Genomic DNA, 15362 nt, shown 5'->3' with positions numbered 1-15362 from the left:
AGTTCTAGTGTCCAAGAGAAGAGGAAGGCATCAGACAGAGAGCCTGAGCTGTTTCCCCCACCCCATCAGACACTTCTTGTTTTGGTCTGTGGCAAACAGGTCTACCCTTGAGTGTCTCCATTTGCAGAAGATGTCTTGCAGAATGGAGTTCCTGGTCTACAATTCATCATTTGTCTAATGCAGCGGTTCTCAAACTGTGGGTCATGACCCCAAAGTGGGTCATGACCCCATTTAAATGCGGTCACCAGGGCCAGCATTAGACTTGCTGGGACCCTGGGCTGAAGCCCAAGCTCCACCCTCACCCAGGGCGGTGAGACTTGGTCTGTGGCCCCCTCTCCCCTACTCAGGGTGGCAGGGCTCAGGCTCCGTTCCCCCCGTTTCGGGTCATGTAGTAACATTGTTGTCAGAAGAGGGTCCCAATTCAGTGAAGTTTGAGAACCTCTGAGTTAATGCGATCTTCTAAGGAGTTTTTTAGGCCTAGAAGGTGGAGGGACACCAGTGAAAGGACACCAGTGTGACTTGATGGCTGATGCACCAGTCCCAAAGGAGGACTGCTTCCTAGCAGAGAGGTAAGGAGTATGCGCCCCCTCATTGTTGATGAAGTACACTGCTGTAGCATTGTCAATCGGTATTTGTATGGTGATTCCTCAAAGTAGGGATAGGAACGCTATCCATGCTACGAGCAGTTCACCTAGTTCCAGGACTTTTATGAAGAAATTCACTTCTTGAGGGACCAAAGAATCCAGATAAGCTCCCTATTCAAGAGAGGATGTGTCTGTCACCAGCATCTTGGTGGGGAAAAGCAATGAGAATGAACACTGTTATTCAAAACTATTCTGCTTTTAAGGGCATAGGGCACAGGTGCACCAGAAATGGAATACATGCAGAAAATCTCTTGATGAATAATATCTTATTACTTGTAAAACAAGAACACACTGTTACAAACAGGTCATGGGCAGCCAGACCTAGTAGTCAGAACCAGAGTCCGCAGTCACATGACAGTAGTCAAGAATCGGCTGGGTCAAGATATCGGGAGGTCAGAAGCAGGAGAGAAACTGGCGATCAGACCCACAAGACAGGAACAAGAGTCAGACCAGGTCAAGATACCAGGGGGTTAAAGGCAGCAGACAAACTGAAGGTCAGAAACCACAAGTTAGATGCCAGGAGTCATGCTGGGTCAGAATGCCAGGAAATCAAGTCAGGGGAGCAGGGACAGGAGTACGGAGCAGGAAGCACACAGTCCAGAGCAGGGTGAAGCCCAGCTGTTCAGACAGCTTCTTGTTCCTGCTGCTGGCTTAAGTAGGGCCAGTGGGCCAATCAGCCGTTCTGGGACTCTGCCAATCGAGCCTCAAGGGCAGAGCCCTCACACTGGGGCTGGGCTTCATGGGTCTCAGGTAAGCTATTGCCAGCTGTATGGAGGGCTGGAACACGGCTGCTCCCATAAACTTTGCAGCCCTGGGCTCAAGATCTATGGGTCATGACACACACATGCTCACCAAATCACTAAGACGCAGTGGTTTGAGCATTGGCCTGCTAAACCCAAGGTTGTTGGGTTTAGCAGGCCAATCGACAAGGGTCCGCTCTCCTGTCCTCTAGGATATGGGAGGTAAAATCAAAACGCTTGTTGTAGTTGTAATCGTAGCTTGCGAGGAGGGTGGAGTAATTTGCAATTCTAAATTGCAAAGTGGAGGAGGTATAAACCTTGCAGCCCAGGAGGTCAAGCCGTTTGAAGGTCCTTGTCTTGTGGGGTGGGCCGGTATTGTGGCTGTTTTGTCCTGTGTGTCACTGCATCAGTTTGGTTGTGGCTAGGAAAATAAGAAATCTACATCTTTAGCAGGAACATAATATTTACGTTCAGCCTTTTTGCATGTTGGTGGGATTGGGTCAGGGGTCTGCCAAAAGAATATCAGCTGGTTCTAGGAGGACTTCATTTATGAGTAGCGCGATCCTTGAGGGCACAGAGGGTTGGAGGATTTTGAGGAGTCTGTGTTGTGTCTCCTGGACTTCCTCCAAAAGGGATGTCCTGTCTGAGTGCCACCCTCTTGAAAAGTTTCTGGAATTGCTTAAAGTCATCCACATTTTGTGGAGGTGGAGGCATGAGGGCTCCATCTGAAGCTGATGGAGGCGGTGAATCAGGGAAGGGTTCATAGCCCACCTGCTCAGGAGGGTGTTCAGGAGCTCTAGATGTAGATGGAGCTAGAGACAGACATGCAGAACAGGCTTGCGGTCTGGTGGAAGGGCCACAAGGAGGAGTGGCAGCAGGAGCCAACTAAGGGTACCACTGAGGCCAAGGCATAGGGTAAGAAAAGTGAGGTCCCGCCCATGGGGGGACTAAGTAGAGAAACTGAGGCTGGTTCTTTTGGGATGCCATGCCTTCAGAGATATATGGCTCTGGTGGAGGAGGAGAAGCGGGTGGGGAGAACTCTGCCTGCTGCTGCACGTCGTTCTTGCTGTCAGTGAGGGTAGCCAGGTCAGGTGGCGAGAGCAGCTGTTCAAACAGTGAGCCTTGTGTGTCAAGGAGTGGAGAGTCAGTCACAGGGGCCACGGAGATATCAACTTGATGCAAAAATTGTTGCTACTCCATGAGCTGTGGTCCTGCGGGGCACAAAGGGTGAGCGGAAACTCGCAGTGACTTCTGTTTAGCTTTCACGGGTGCCACGGGTGGTTTATTGGCACCCTGCAGGGGGTCCGCATCTGCTGTGGGGATGACGGGCAGGCTTGGTGCCGACCTTCTTGTCGGCATCGGGGTGGAATGCACTGCCGGTACTGGGTCTATCTTTGGTGCTGACAGGACCGGTGCCGAGGAGAGCTTCCCGCTGTAGGAAGTCGGGTCCCTGCTTTTGTGCCCCGCATGAGCCACAGCTGAGGTGCTGCGGCGGTCGGAGGCACGTGCTTTTGGCGCTGTCAGCACTCAGGGTAAAGATCTCGCAGGAGACCCTTTACCCTTTTGAAAGTCTCTGTACAGAGACCTTGGGGCTTCCTGCCTCTTTGCTTGAGAGGGTGAAGCCACGCTCCTGATCGGCTCCGACCTAGCAGGGGAGCGTGAGCGAGAGGGTTTACTTGTGTCTTTCTCCATAGGCGGCTGCCGAGATTTTTCCATCAGGAGCATATTTAGCCGCAAGTCCCCGTCATGACAAGCCTTGGTTTTCAGGCTGGTACAATGGAGACACTTAGCGGGGACATGTGTCTCGCCGAGGCATTTCACACACTGGGAGTGTCCATCAGACTGCGGCATAGACTCCTTGCAGGAGTCGCATTTCTTAAAGCCCAGGGACTCCGGCATCATTGAACTATTTATTGCCTGGGGGAGAATCTCAACGGGAGACAAATGTGGGAGAAAAAGTTTTTTTTTTGTTTGGTTGTTTTTTCTTAAATTAACAAACTATTCTATAGGAAGGGAGAGAACTGGAATATTTCTAACTATTTCTATTTCTTTTTACTTATTTCCTTCAGTGACCAGGGAAGAGGTTCAGCACTGCCCTGAGTCCCATCTTCAGCCGAGGACATTTGAGAAGGAACTAAGGGGCGTGTGGGACGCGCACGCTCAGGCAGACCCTAACGCAGCCACGAGACAGCAGCTGAGCATGTGCATCCCAACCAGGCACCGCTACAGAAGATCTCTGATCAACGGCACTGGGACACACCGTCATCTGGAGTGGAGCACCCACAGGGACAGCACTCCAAGAAGAACCAGTCTTATTATCAAGCACAGCAGAAAATTGGAAGAAAAGAAAAGAAAAAAAAACCCTACAAATCCTGTGGTTTCAGGACTTCTTGAGATTCTTCAAATTCTAAACTTTCATTTTAAAAATTAAGCGTCTGCCTTTTTTCACTGTAAGCTTGTAAAATCATGTGCTCTTGCTCCTTTTACCTAGCCTTGGTGAAAATTATACCTATGAGTTTATAACAAAAAACAAAGTTGCACGGATTTAACTAAAGGTATGATTTTGGGGGTTGTAGTGGATAATCAGCTGAACATGAGTCCCAGTGCGATGCTGTGACCAAAAGAGCTAATGCAATCCTTAGATACATAAATGGGGGAATTTCAAGTAGGAGTAGAGAGGTTATTTTACCTCTATATTTGGCACTGATGCGACCGCTGCTGGAATACTGTGTCCAGTTCTGGTAGACACAATTCAAGAGGATTTTGATAAATTGCAGCGGGTTCAGAGAAGAGTCACAAGAACGATTAAAGGATTAGAAAACATGCCTTATAGTGATAGACTCAAGGAGCTCAATCAATTTAGCTTATCAAAGAGAAGGTTAAGGGGTGACTTGATTACAGTCTACAAGTACAAGTAACAAATATTTAATAATGGGCTTTTCAATCGAGCAGAGGAAAGTATAACACAATCTAATGACTGGAAGCTGAAGCTAGACAAATTCAGATTGGAACATAAAGCAAAAAAATGTTAACAGTGAGCGTAATTAACCACTGGAACAAATTACCAAGGGTCATGATGGATTCTCCATTACTAATAATTTTTAAATGAAGTTTAGATGTTTTCCCAAAAGATCTGTTCTAGGAATTAATTTGGGGAAGTTCTATGGCCTTTGTTATACAGGAGGTCAGACTAGATGATAACAATGGTCCCTTCTGGCCTTGGAATCTGTGAATCTATGAATTTAAAATCTATTTAGTTAAACCAGGGCAAAAGGCTGTGTGAACACATGGTTTGTATCAGTTTAGAGTAAAGATATTAGGAATAGGATTAAGTTAAGCTGAAATAAACCACTCTTAAACCAAAATAAGAGTGTCTACATGGAGCTTGCCACCAGTTTAACTAAATCAGTTTAAAAGCCAGATAATGAAAACTCCTTACAACACTTGGGAGTTATTAGGAATTGAAAAATACACTTTATACATTGTAAGACTTTTTGTCTTACCAATAACAAAAATGGATAAAGAAATAATTCCAGCATTTCACATGAACAGTTCCTATTAAGAAATAAACCCTTTACTAGATTTGGGTGGAAGAGGAGAAAATACAATTTCTAAGTAATTGAAAAGTCCTTATGTAAGTTTAGTGAGCACTGGCTATAATTTTGAGAAACTCTAAGGAAACTCTTTGGACATCACAATGCATGATCGCTCTGTCTGACAAAGTGATATGCTTCAAAAGAAAATATTTATATTCTTAAACGATCATCTTCCCTATCACTGAATGGAACTTTGGATGAAACTTTTATGCCAGAGGCCAACTCAAACAGCTCAGCTGCTCTACTGTGTGATCTTGATTAGACTGAGCAATAACAGATCTACACATCTTTCAGTGCAGTAAAGGCAAAGAATGGTCCAGTGACTACCTGAAGATTCTCATCCTCTCGGATCAGCTGCTTCCTGGGAAAGATCTGATTAGCCTGGATGCATTCAAGGCTGTGCTGAGTCTCTTCATCCTAGAAACAAAACTCTACAGTTAATTTTAACACTATTACCCATTCACAGCAGACCTCTCTATTGACAGAAGGCATGAAGGGTTCCCAGTGACCAATGAAAGGTTTAGGAACAATGAACTATTACGAGAATTCAGCTACCAGTGACCCACAGAAGTGACATAATAGTTGCAATTTTACATTACTAGTGGCCCACAACTTTGCAATGTAAAACACAGATTTGGGACCTCTTTCCTTTGTTAAGCACAAAAACATGAAGAAAAGTATTTCCCTTTCAATTTTAAATGCAATTTTAGGAAATTGTAGCAAGGGGGCGTGGTCTCCCTCCCTGACAGGTGGGGAGAGAACCAGGACCACTCCCTGGTGTGCAGAACCAGGATATCAGCGGCCACCCCACTGGAAGCAGAGGGTGGGACAGGAACCGGAACCATAAAAGACTGGCCCTCTAGCTCAGTTGGGGCAGAGCTGCCAGAGGAGCAGGATGTCTCTTCTCCCCCGCAGGCACCCCCTGGAGCCTGGACCTGATAGAGGCTGCTACAGTGCCAGAGACCTCGTCATTTACCCCAGCAAGATCAATGACAACCCCGGAACCCAGGTACCCTCAACCTGGGAGTGTAGGAAGGAGCCCAGGGAAGCCAAATAGGGTTCAGCTATGTTACTGACTGCAAGCCAGCCAGCGTGTTTGAAACTGGAGAAAAGCCTGCTGAGAGTCTTTGGGTTAAGTTTAGGGGTGAGAGCAACAAGGCTGATGTCATGGTGGGTATGTGCTACAGACCACCAGATCAGAAGTATGAGGTAGACGAGGCTTTCTTCGGACAACTAACTGAAGTTTCCACATCACATGCCCTGGTACTAATGGGAGACTTCAGTCACCCTGACATCTGCTGGGAGAGCAATACAGCAATGCACAGACAATCCAGGAAGTTTTTGGAGAGTGTTGGGGACAACTTCCTGGTACAAGTGCTGGAGTAACCAACTAGGGGCCAGGCTCCTTTTGACCTGCTGCTCACAAACAGGAAAGAATTGGTAGAGGAAGTAGAAGTGGGTGGAGACCTAGGCAGCAGTGACCATGAGACGGCTGAGTTCAGGATCTTCACAAAAGGAAGAAAGGAGAGTAGCAAAATACGGGCCCTGGACTTCAGAAAAACAGATCTGGACTCCCTTAGGGAACTGATGGACAGGATCCCCTGGGAGGCTAATACAAGGGGGAAAGGAGTCCAGGAGGGCTGGCTGTTTTTTAAAAAAGCCTTATTGAGGGCGCAGGAACAAACCATCCTGAAGTGCAGAAAGAATAGCAAATATGGCAGGCAACCAGCTTGGCTTAACAGTGAAATCTTCAGTGAGCTTAAACTCAGAAAGGAAGCTTACAAGAAATGGAAATTTGGACAGATCACTAGGGAGGAGTATGAAAATATTGCTCAGGCATGCAAAGGTTTAATTAGGAAGACCAAGGCACAACTGGAGTTGCAGCTAGCAAGGGATGTGAAGGGTAACAAGAAGGGCTTCTACAGGTATGTTAGCAACAAGAAGGTGATCAGGGAAAGTGTGGGACCCTTACTGAATGGGGGAGGCAGATGATGTGGAAAAAGCTGAAGTACTTAGCTCCAGACTGCTGCACTGGGTAACACAGTATGGGGAGGAGGTGAGCAGCCCTAATGGTGAAAGAACAGGTTAAGGACTACTTAGAAAAGCTGGACAGGCGCAAGTCCATGGGTCCAGATCTAATGCATCCGAGGGTGCTGAGGAAGTTGGTTGATGTGATTGCAGAGCCATTGGCTATTATCTTTGAAAATTCGTGGCGATCAGGGGAGGTCCTGGACGATTGGAAAAAGGCAAATATAGTGCCTATATTTTAAAAAAGGAAGAAAGAACCCGGGGAACTACGGACCCGTCAGCCTCACTTCAGTCCCCGGCAAAATCATGGAGCAGGTCCTCAATTAATTCATTTTGAAGCACTTGGAGAAGAGGAAGGTGATAAGGAACAGTCAACATGGATTCACCAAGAGCAAGTCATGCCTGACCAACCTGATTGCCTTCTATGATGAGATAACTGGCTCTGTGGTTATGGGGAAATCAGTGGATGTGATATATCCTGACTTTAGCAAAGCTTTTGATATCGTCTCCCACAGTATTCTTGCCAGCAAGTTAAAGAAGTATGGATTGGATGAATGGACTATAAGGTGGACAGAAAGCTGGCTAGATCATCAGGGTCAAATGGTAGTGATCAATGGTTCCATGTCTAGTTGGCAGCTGGTATCAAGCGGAGTGCCCCAGGGGTTGGACCTGGGGCCAGTTTTGTTCAACATCTTTATCAATGATCTGGATGATGGGATTAATTGCACCCTCAGCAATTTTGCAGATGACACTAAGCTCTGGGGAGAGGTAGATACACTGGAGGGTAAAGATAGGGTCCAGAGTGACCTAGACAAATTGGAGGATAGAGCCAAAAGAAATCTGATGAGGTTCAACAAGGAGAAGCGCAGAGTCCTAACACTTAGGAAGGAAGAATCCAATGCACTGCTACAGGCTGAGGACCGACTCTAAGCAGCAGTTGTGTAGAAAAGGACCTGGGGATTAGAGTGGACGAGAAGCTGGTTATGAGTCAGCAGTGTGCACTTGTTGCCAAGAAGGCCAATGGTATATTGGGCTTTATTAGTAGGAGCACTGCCAGCAGATCGAGGGAAGTGATTATTCCCCTCTAATCAGCATTGGTGAGGCCACATCTGGAGTATTGGTCCTCCCACTACAGAAGGGATGTGGACAAATTGAAGGGAATCCAGAAGAGGGCAACGAAAATTATTAGGGGGCTGAGGCACATGACTTACGAGGAGAGGCTGAGGGAACCAGGGTTATTTAGTCTGCAGAAGAGAAGGGTGAGGGGGGATTTGATAGCAGCTTTCAACTACCTGAAAGGGGGGGGGGTTCCAAAGAGGATGGAGCTAGGCTGTTCTCAGTGGTGGCAAATGACAGAAGCAACAGCAATGGTCTCTAGTTGCAGTGGGGGAGGTCTAGGTTGGATATTAGGAAAAACTATTTCACTAGGAGGATGGTGAAGCACTGGAATGGATTACCTAGGGAGGTAGTGGAATCACCCTCCTTAGAGGTTTTTAAGGCCTGGCTTCACAAAGCCCTGGCTGGGATGATTTATTTGGGGTTGGCCTTGCTTTTAGCAGGGAATTGGACTAGATGACCTCCTGAGGTCTCTTCCGACACTAATCTTCTATGATTCTATGTTGCGTATGGATTTCCCCGCTGACCCAGTGACAGACCACTCTGCTACTGTTAGGGCCCTGGGCTGGGATGCACTGGAGTGGGTGGGCCTGCGTCCCCCTACCCCGCCACCCAACTATGAGGGGTGGCAGCCTCCTCATGTTTAGTCCTGGACACCTGCATTGGTCTGATGCCCACCTGAGCTAGGACACCGATGGTTTAGCTGGCTCTCCCTTCAGAGAGCTAATCTCTCCTGAGACTGTTAGGCTGCTTTGTCTGACAGCAGGCCTGAGCCCCCTTACCTGGTTGCTGCCCCACCCTGAGTGAAGGCTCTGCGCTATAGACTTGCCGCCACCCGGCTCAACTGCGGGCCAGACCCATTATATGTGTACAGTCCCACTCTGGCTGAGTGTCGGGGCTACCAGACCCAACTAATACCCAGCCTGGACTGAAGGCTAGGGCCTATTAACTGCTGGCTAATTCCCCCTGAACGGAGTCGCTCTAGGAGCATTGCAGCAAGGGGGCTTGGTCTCCCTCCCTGATAGGCGGGGAGAGAACCATGACCACCTTACAGAAATTAACCCTCAGTCCTTATACTACACAAATCTGCACCTTTCCTGCACAATTTAAACAGCTTTGCTCTACACAGTGTATCAGTAAAATTGCACTAGCAAATTAATTTCTAACAGCCTTGCAATAAATCTGACTTAAATGCCATGAACAGTACATGGCTAATTAATCTGAATTTGGATGGAAGAATATTGCCTTAGTTTATATGCCAGACTGCTGGCAGATGGTACACATGGAATAATGACGACTATCATCAGAAAATTAAAACACAAATTGCTTAAAGATAAATAAAAAGGCAATGAAAACTATCTTTTCAGTTCAACCAGAAGCCTGGAGTGACATGTATGTCAGGTATTGAGAATAGTATGTATTATCATCATACAGTACCAACTCTCTCATCCTTACATGGGGTTGGGTTCAGTCCTTGAGGGGGCCACTTAAGGATATGGAGCAAAAATCTGTCTGGGGACTGGCCCTGCTTTGAGCGGGGAGTTGGACTAGATGACCTCCTGAGGTCCCTTCCAACCCTGATATTCTATGATTTTCTATGGTGAAGCACTGGAATGGGTTACCTAGGGAGGTGGTGGGATCTCCTTCCTTAGAGGTTTTTAAGGCCCGGCTTGACAAAGCCCTGGCTGGGATGATTTAGTTGGGTTTGGTCCTGCTTTGAGCAGGGGGCTGGACTAGATGACCTCCTGCGGTCCCTTCCAACCCTGAGATTCTATGATTCTTGTGCTACAGCCTGCTTTGTTTTGGTGAGTCCTAACAAAACCCATGTGCTTACCATGACAGGCCCAGGCTAGGAGGAGAAATTCTCGTCTTTGCTCACAACACTTTGAGGCTCTTCTTTCCGTAACAGTAAAAGCTGGAAAACAAAATGGCAAAGTGTAAATGTGAAGACAAATTCATTTTATCTTCTGGTGGCAAATAAATTATTTTAAATGCAAGTTAATTTTAAAGACCAAGACTCTAGCTAGGAGAAAACCCCAACTATACATCAATGAACAGATGAAGTCAATACAAACTAACTTGCCTTACAAGCACACACCATTATGAAACATGCCCGGCTGCTTTAATGCATTATCAATAAATCACCAGTGAACAGACTGCCAGGAGAAGAATAGTTGAATGTAACAATTATACTTATCTGTTTGTATCATTTAAATTAAACATATGGCTTTCCAGGCTGCCCTGAGAACATTCCCAAGTCATTTATAGATGCAGATTCTTCCCATCTATTTCTTATTTTTTTATATAAATATAGTATGGATCTTCCTACCCACATCACACGAAAGGATACAAGTAAAATACATTGAAAATATGTGCAGTGTTCAACAGTGCTGAAGCTCATCTGCCCTTACATTTACATTTGGAAGTTTCAGCACTGTGGTTGATGAAGGAGCCATACTGAATTCACCAGCCCACAGGCACAATGACATTGCAATATCACTAACTGCACACTGTATATTGTACAGAATATTTATTGGCGGGGGGAACACGACAAAACAGCAGTATTCAAAAATGCCCAAAGACAAAGGAAAACCCAGATATACTACCTCTGTTGGATCTAAATAGTCCCATTAATATCAGTAAAAACAACAAGGAGTCCTCAGAGACTAATGAATTTATTTGTGCATAAGCTTTTGTGGGCTAAAAGCCACTTCATCAGATGCATGGAGTGGAAAATACAGTACGGAGGCATAAATAAACAGCATATGAAAAGATGAGAGTTGCCCTACAAAGTGGGGGGTCAATGCTAACGAGCCAATTCAATTAAGGTGAAAGTGGGCTATTCTCAACAGTTGACAAGAAGGGGTGGAAATCGCTTTTGTAGTACTAATGAGGCCAATGTAATCTACACCATCAGCAGGACTGCTATGGGTACCCGCATGGCCCCACAGTATGCCAACATTTTTATGGCTGACTTAGAACAACACTTCCTCAGCTCTCGTCCCCTAACGCCCGTACTCTATTTGCGCTACCTTGAGGACATCATCGTTATCTGGACTCATGGGAACGGGGCCCTTGAGGAATTCCACCAGGATTTCAACAATTTCCACCAAACCATGAAACTCAGCCTGGACCAGTCACAGAATCAGAATATCAGGGTTGGGGACCTCAGGAGGTCATCTAGTTCAATCCACTGCTCAAAGCAGGTCCAATACCCAACTAAATCATCCCATCAAGGGCTTTGTCAAGCCTGACCTTAAAAACCTCTAAGGAAGGAGATTCCATCACCTCCCTAGGTGATTCACCGCCCTCCTAGTGAAAAAGTTTTTCCTAATATCCAACCTAACCCCCCCCGCACTGCAACTTGAGACCATTACTCCCTGTTCTTTCATCTGCTAATCCTCCCTCATTCTTCTCTTCTGCAGACTAAACAATCCCTGCTCAAAGCGGGATCCCTTAGCCTCTCCTTATAAGTCATGTGCTCCAGCCCCCTAATCATTTTTGTTGCCCTCCACTAGACTCTTTCCAATTTTTCCACATCCTTCTTATAGTGTGGGGCCCAAAACTGGACACAGTACTCCAAATGAGGCCTCACCAATGCCGAATAGAGGGGAATGATCACGTTCCCCCGATCTGCTGGCAATGCTCCTACTTATACAGCCCAAAATGCCGTTAGCCTTCTTGGCAACAAGGGCACACTGTTGACTCATATCCAGCTTCTCATCCACTGTAACCCCTAGGTCCTTTTCTGCAGAACTGCTGCCTAGCCATTCGGTCCCTAGTCTGTAGCAGTGCATGGGATTCTTCCGTCTTAAGTGCAGGACTCTGCACTTGTCCTTGCTGAACCTCAGATTTCTTTTGGCCCAATCCTCCAATTTGTCTTGGTCCCTCTGTATTCTATTCCTACCCTCTGGCGTATCTACCACTCCTCCCAGTTTAGTGTCATCTGCAAACTTGCTGAGAGTGCAGTTCACTCCATCCTCCAGATCATTAATGAAGATATTGAACAAAACCGGCCCCAGGACCAATCCTTGGCACTCTCCGCTTGATACTGACTGCCAACTAGACATGGAGTCATTGATCACTACCTGTTGAGCCCAACAATGTAGCCAGCTTTCTATCTACCTTTTAGTCCATTCATCCAGCCCATACTTAACTTGCCGACAAAAATACTGTGGGAGACCATATCAAAAGCTTTGCTAAAGTCAAGGAATGACACGTCCACTGCTTTCCCCTCATCCGCAGACCCAGTTATCTCCTCATAGAAGGCAATTAGGTTAGTCAGACATCACTTGCCCTTGGTGAATCCATGCTGACTGTTCCTGATCACTTTCCTCTCCTCTAAGTGCTTCAGAATTGATTCCTTGAGGACCTGCTCTATGATTTTTCCAGGGTTGAAGGCACCGCCTGATCACCGCATACCGACATCGCGGTGCCTGGTACCAGCCCAGAGCAGCGTGCCGGGGTCGGGGGTCAGGGATGACTCCATCAGACTGGCCCAGAGCCTAATGCCTCTTTCCCTTTTGGTCCAGGGCCTAAATAATTTGCATATTTTGCACCTTTCGCTGATGTGGGTCTCTCCCAAACAGTGCAAAGTCTGTGTGCGGGTCGCTACTTGGCATAGAACGCCAACAAGAACTGCACAACTTAAATCCCGGGGCTTAAATTGAGTCTTCCTGACTAGTGATTTAAATCATAAATCCACCCTGTTGCTGGCACTTAAAATTAGAAAGGTTGAAGAGAAAGTTACTCACCTTGCAGTAACTGAGGTTCTTCGAGATGTGTGTCCCTGTGGGTGCTCCACTCTAGGTGACGGTGCGTCCCGGCGCTGACGATCGGAGATTTTCGGTAGCAGTGCCTGGTTGGGGTGCACGCACCCAGATGGTATCTCCCGTCTAGTTGGAATCTTCCTGAGTGCGTGCGCCCCACACCCTCCTCAGTTCCTTCTCTACCGTGGAGAGTCATCTCAGTACTCCAAAGTAGAGGGAAGGAGGGCGGGGAGTGGAGCACCCACAGGGACACACACATCTCGAAGAACCTCAGTTACTGCAAGGTGAGTAACTTTCTCTTCTTCTTCGAGTGCTGTCCCTGTGGGTGCTCCACTCTAGGTGAATGTGTAGCAGTACCCACTACGGTTGGTGGGACTTTGGAGATACGGCAGGGAGTACTGAAGATAGTACTGTATGACCTACTATTGTGTCTGCCGTGGTGTCTTGCATTAGAGCATAGTGTTTTGCAAACGTGCGTTCAAATGACCATGTAGCCGCTTTGCAGATATCAGGAATGGGAAAGTTGTGTAAGAAGGCAATGGATGCTGACATGGCTCTAGTGGAATGAGTTCTAATGTCGTCGGGCGGTTGAAGATTCTTCGCACGGTAACCGGCTCTGATGCAGTCAGAGATCCACTTGGACAGACGTTGTTTAGAGATAGCCATACCGTTTGATTTTTTTCGGTAATGGAAACAAAGAGTCATGGAGACTTGTGAAATGGTTTAGTCCTGTCTAAATAAAAGGCAATTGCTCGCCTGACATCGAGAGTATGCAGGGTTGCCTCTTGTGGAGTCTTGTGAGGTTCGGGATAGAAAGTAGGTAAGTATATAGGTTGGTTGAGGTGGAAGGTAGATACCACTTTAGGAAGAAATTTAGGATGTGATCTCAAAGTGACTTTGTCTTTGGAGAAGATTGTGTAGGGAGAGTGTGCCATCAGGGCACTCATTTCACCTACTCTCCTTGCCGATGTTATGGCAACTAAGAAAGCCACCTTCATGGACATATGGAGATGAGAAGAGGTAGCCAAGGGCTCGAATGGAGGTTTCATGAGAGCGTGTAGAACGAGGTTAAGATTCCATGAAGCAGCTATTGGGTGAATTTCAGGGTAGAGGTTTTGCAGGCCTGTGAGAAATCGTTTTATGGTTGGGTGAGTAAAGAGTGAATAACCTGCTAAGAGGTCATGGAAGGTGGTAAGTGCCACCAGGTGCACTTTGGTGGAGCTGAGCGAATGTCCGTCTTGTTTTAGTTCCAAGAGGTAGTCTAGAATGATAGAGAGGGTCACCATATTGGGTGCTAAGTGATTACGTGAGCACCAGAGGGTGAAACGGTTCCACTTCTGCAGATAGGTTTTATGAGTGGAGTCTTTCCTACTGTGCAGGAAGACATATCGGACCTGCTCAGAACAGGCTAGTTCATGGGTTTGGAACCATGAAGGAACCACGCTGTGAGGTGGAGCTTGAGGAACTCAGGGTAAAGAGCCAGTCTATTGTTCTGGAAAAGGAGATCTGGCGTGTTGGGGAGAGCCCGTGGGTGATGGGAGGGCATGCAGAGTAGGTAGGGATACCACGTCTGTCTCAGCCAAGCCGGGGCAATAAGTATGACCCGGTCCTTGTGGTCCACAATCTTCCGAAGAACCCGGTGTAGCAGAGGGATTGGTGGAAGGCATACAGGAGAGAGCTGTTCCACGGGATGAGGAATGCGTCTCCTCGGGATGCAGTTCCGAGTCCCACTCTGGAGCAAAACTGGGGACATTTTCGGTTCTGGATTGTGGCAAAGAGGTCTACTGACGGGGTGCCCCAGAGGGAAAAGAGCTGTTGAAGTATTGTGGGGTGCAGTTCCCATTCGTGTTCCGTCTAGAAGTGCCTGCCGAGTGCGTCGGCAGTAGTGTTGTGGCAGTCTGGCAGGTAGGAAGCGGTGATCTGTATTTGACATTATATACACCAATTCCATAGGCAGATGGCTTCCATGCAAAGAGAATGTGAGCGTGCTCCCCCTTGTCTGTTGATGTAGTACATACATGCTATGTTGTCTGTTAAGACTCGCAGGTATTTGTTCTTTATGAGGGGAAGAAAATGAAGGCACGCTCATCTCACAGCTCTGAGCAATAAGAGATTTATGTGTAGGTGCGACTCTGATGCAGACCACTGGCCTTGTACCCTGTGTCCCCCTAAATGCGCTCCGCAACCAATTAGGGAAGCGTCCATGGTGAGCACGAGTGCTGGGGATCAGTTCTGGAAGGAAACCTTAGTGCAGAGGTTCTCTGGTCTTGTCCACCACTGTAGGGAAGCCAGAACGTTGGGAGGCGGAGTTAACAGCATCCCTAAGGTGTGTCTGTTGGGTTTGAAATTGGAATTGAGCCAGCCCTGAAGACATCTCATGTGCAGTCTGGCGTACTGGACTATGAAGGTGGTGGCTGCCATATGACCAAGGAGCTGTAGGCAGAGTTTTGCCTGTGTCCTTGGATGAAT

The 15362-nt window shown here is 47.2% G+C and overlaps 1 protein-coding gene across 11 annotated transcripts in view; it reads right to left on the bottom strand.

Annotated features, from left to right (window-relative positions):
• Nucleotides 1-15362, bottom strand: part of MTMR3 (myotubularin related protein 3) — a 193862-nt gene that overhangs the window by 94740 nt on the left and 83760 nt on the right. For all 11 annotated transcript variants that reach the window (XM_039504652.1, XM_039504654.1, XM_039504644.1 and 8 more), the window contains 2 exons: nucleotides 9959-10039; nucleotides 5308-5397 (listed from right to left, as the gene is read on the bottom strand). In XM_039504652.1, coding sequence (XP_039360586.1) covers nucleotides 5308-5397; nucleotides 9959-9961 — 93 coding nt within the window. In that variant the 5' untranslated portion in view covers nucleotides 9962-10039. The remainder of the gene's footprint in view (nucleotides 1-5307; nucleotides 5398-9958; nucleotides 10040-15362) is intronic.

Source organism: Mauremys reevesii, linkage group 18 (assembly GCF_016161935.1).
Source record: "Mauremys reevesii isolate NIE-2019 linkage group 18, ASM1616193v1, whole genome shotgun sequence".
Classification (NCBI taxonomy): Eukaryota; Metazoa; Chordata; order Testudines; family Geoemydidae; genus Mauremys; species Mauremys reevesii.
This window is presented reverse-complemented; position numbering and strand designations above follow the sequence as displayed.